This window comes from Physeter macrocephalus, chromosome 1 (assembly GCF_002837175.3).
Source record: "Physeter macrocephalus isolate SW-GA chromosome 1, ASM283717v5, whole genome shotgun sequence".
In the NCBI taxonomy this organism is placed as follows: Eukaryota; Metazoa; Chordata; class Mammalia; order Artiodactyla; family Physeteridae; genus Physeter; species Physeter macrocephalus.
In genome coordinates this window covers 115,372,035-115,374,501 of record NC_041214.2, presented here as the reverse complement: position 1 = coordinate 115,374,501, position 2,467 = coordinate 115,372,035, and the positions used below count along the sequence as shown (strand labels likewise).

General features: G+C 37.8%; 1 protein-coding gene across 2 annotated transcripts in view; it reads left to right on the top strand.

Moving 5' to 3' along the window:
* EPHA6 (EPH receptor A6) overlaps positions 1–2,467 on the top strand; it is an 874,792-nt gene that overhangs the window by 618,491 nt on the left and 253,834 nt on the right. For both annotated transcript variants that reach the window (XM_024120422.1, XM_024120421.1), the window contains one exon: positions 139–209. In XM_024120422.1, coding sequence (XP_023976190.1) covers positions 139–209 — 71 coding nt within the window. The remainder of the gene's footprint in view (positions 1–138; positions 210–2,467) is intronic.

Sequence of the window (2,467 nt, the reverse complement as noted above, 5' to 3'; positions counted from 1 at the left end):
AAAAAAAAAAAAAAAAAAAAAAAAAAAAAAAGGTGGTTTTTATGATAACTTTTGCCTATGGGTGATAAGTATTTTAATTAATATTGGTTCTTATCCAGCATAATTACTAAAATAAGATTCTGTTTACCTTTTTTAAAGGTGTCAGTGGTATGTAAAGGCCAAAATGAAGTCAGAAGAGAAGAGAAGAAAGGACTTACAGAATGGTCATTGTAAGTAGTTCAGTGACTGTCTTCCATGATTTTCTACTGTTCCAGCACTTCAAAAGTTCATTTTAAACATGTATCCATGAATTGTGAAAGCCAAAGAAATTCAGTTCCAACCTTTCAGCATTAAGACTTTTCATCTGGTTTCTAGGTTTGCTGGTGGAAATTGCACCTGCTTCTCATTAAATGATATTACCTTTTTCCTAATTCTGCTTGCTGGAAAACACAACAGACTGAATATGCTAAAAATACAAGATGACTGATTATATCTAGTTATTTACCATTCACAATGGCTCCAAAACATTAGTTGGTTTTATTTAGTGGAGCATTAGCCATAGAAATATTAAGGAATTCTTATTCCCTATTATAGGGACTGTCATTTAACATATAACAAATCAATTTACAATTCATTAACACTAAAAAAGAAAATCAGCTCTTTAACTCTTAGAATATGTATGAAATCCTTGAGCTGACTACAAGGTTATATTCACTTGAAGGATCTCTTCCCAAGCAAGCTATAATTACCACTATAGTTGGTTTGATAATTGCCACCATCTCCTCCCCAACACCCACCTTCACCTCCACCTCCAAATTGCAAACTACTTTGTCAAGACAGATTCTCTGGCGTGAGACGCTGAATTAACAAGAAAGGGATGTTCTCTAATTAACCACAGTATAGAGATAATATGTGAGGCAAGTTGTTTAACTATTTAAACTCATCTTCTATTTCAAATTGAGCTCAAGTTATAAGGGACTTTTCCATCTATATTACCCTCCAGCTAACGGAAAGGACTTAAGTGAGGAAATTATAAACTGGAGGGATGCTTTAGGGCTTTTTTTTTTTTTTTTTGCGGTACGCGGGCCTCTCACTGTTGTGGCCTCTCCCGTTGCGGAGCACAGGCTCCGGACGCGCAGGCTCAGCAGCCATGGCTCACGGGCCTATCCGCTCCGCGGCCTGTGGGATCTTCCCAGACCGGGGCACGAACCTGTGTCCCCTGCATCAGCAGGCGGACTCTCAACCACTGCGCCACCAGGGAAGCCCTAGGGCTATTTTTAAGGCTCATGTGATTTCTCAGAGAGAGGTCTGAGGACAAGCTGCATTAGAACGTTTCACCCTTACTCACCAAAGTTCAGACTCAGAAGGTCCAGGGTAGGGCTAAGACATAAGCATTTTCAGAAAGCTCTCCTAGGTGGTTCTTTTCACAAAGAGTTTAAGGCTCACTGCCCTGGCAGGGAAGGGAGAGCCGAGACAGCTGATATCAGGCAAAGGATGAGCTGAAAATAATGTAGACAGAGGCAGAACCTGGATCTAGACACCTGGACCAATGACTTAACCTGAGGAACCCTAAGATTCACTGCATTGAATTCAGTACTGAACTGCAAAAGAAAAAGTTGCTCCTGAGGTATTTATTACCTGTTTTCCAACTAGCAGTTTAGCATAAACTAAACCAGATGGGTCCAGCAAAAAGAAATGAAAATAACCTGAGGCAGTCAGGTACAATAGAAGAAAGATAACAAACAAATGTTTAAGAAGACACGAATAAGTAGTAACCAGATATTCAAAATTGAAACTAAGTTTGGGTTTTTTTTCCTATACTACATATATTGTAAAAAAAAAAAAAAAAAAAAAAAAGTGATACTAACTAATCAGTTTATTCTGTAGAATGTATATCACTTTAAATTATTGAATGGTTAAATGTTAAAGCCATGTATGAGTTAATAAATGGCATCTGTTACCTGTGCATAAAGTAATGTTATCAATATGATACTACTAATCATCTCATAGTAGGCTTTTAGCTTCTAGTATTCAATCTGAAATCACAACTCCTACTGTTACAAAAATATCGTTAAGAATATGAACTAGAGGTACAAATGATCTGTTCTTGTTTCCTCCAATCTAAAGTCAAATTCTTGAGTTTGAGAAGTCAAGAAAAGCATAGCATTTCAGAATCAGTCAAATCTATCTAGAAATATGATTTACTGGTGCTCTTTTGGGAAGTACTAATCTCATATCCAGTACTAGACGACAGGAGGCAAAAAGTAATGAAAAAAGACAATAGGCATAGAAGAACTCATGAAGCAAATTATTGCTAATAATGGACATTTCATCACCTCCTCTAAACTCATTTTACTGCCTTTTGTTTGTTTGCTTTTTTTTTTTTTTTTTTTTTTTTTGCGGTACGCGGGCCTCTCACTGTTGTGGCCTCTCCCATTGCGGAGCACAGGCTCAGCAGCCATGGCTCACGGGCCTATCCGCTCCGCGG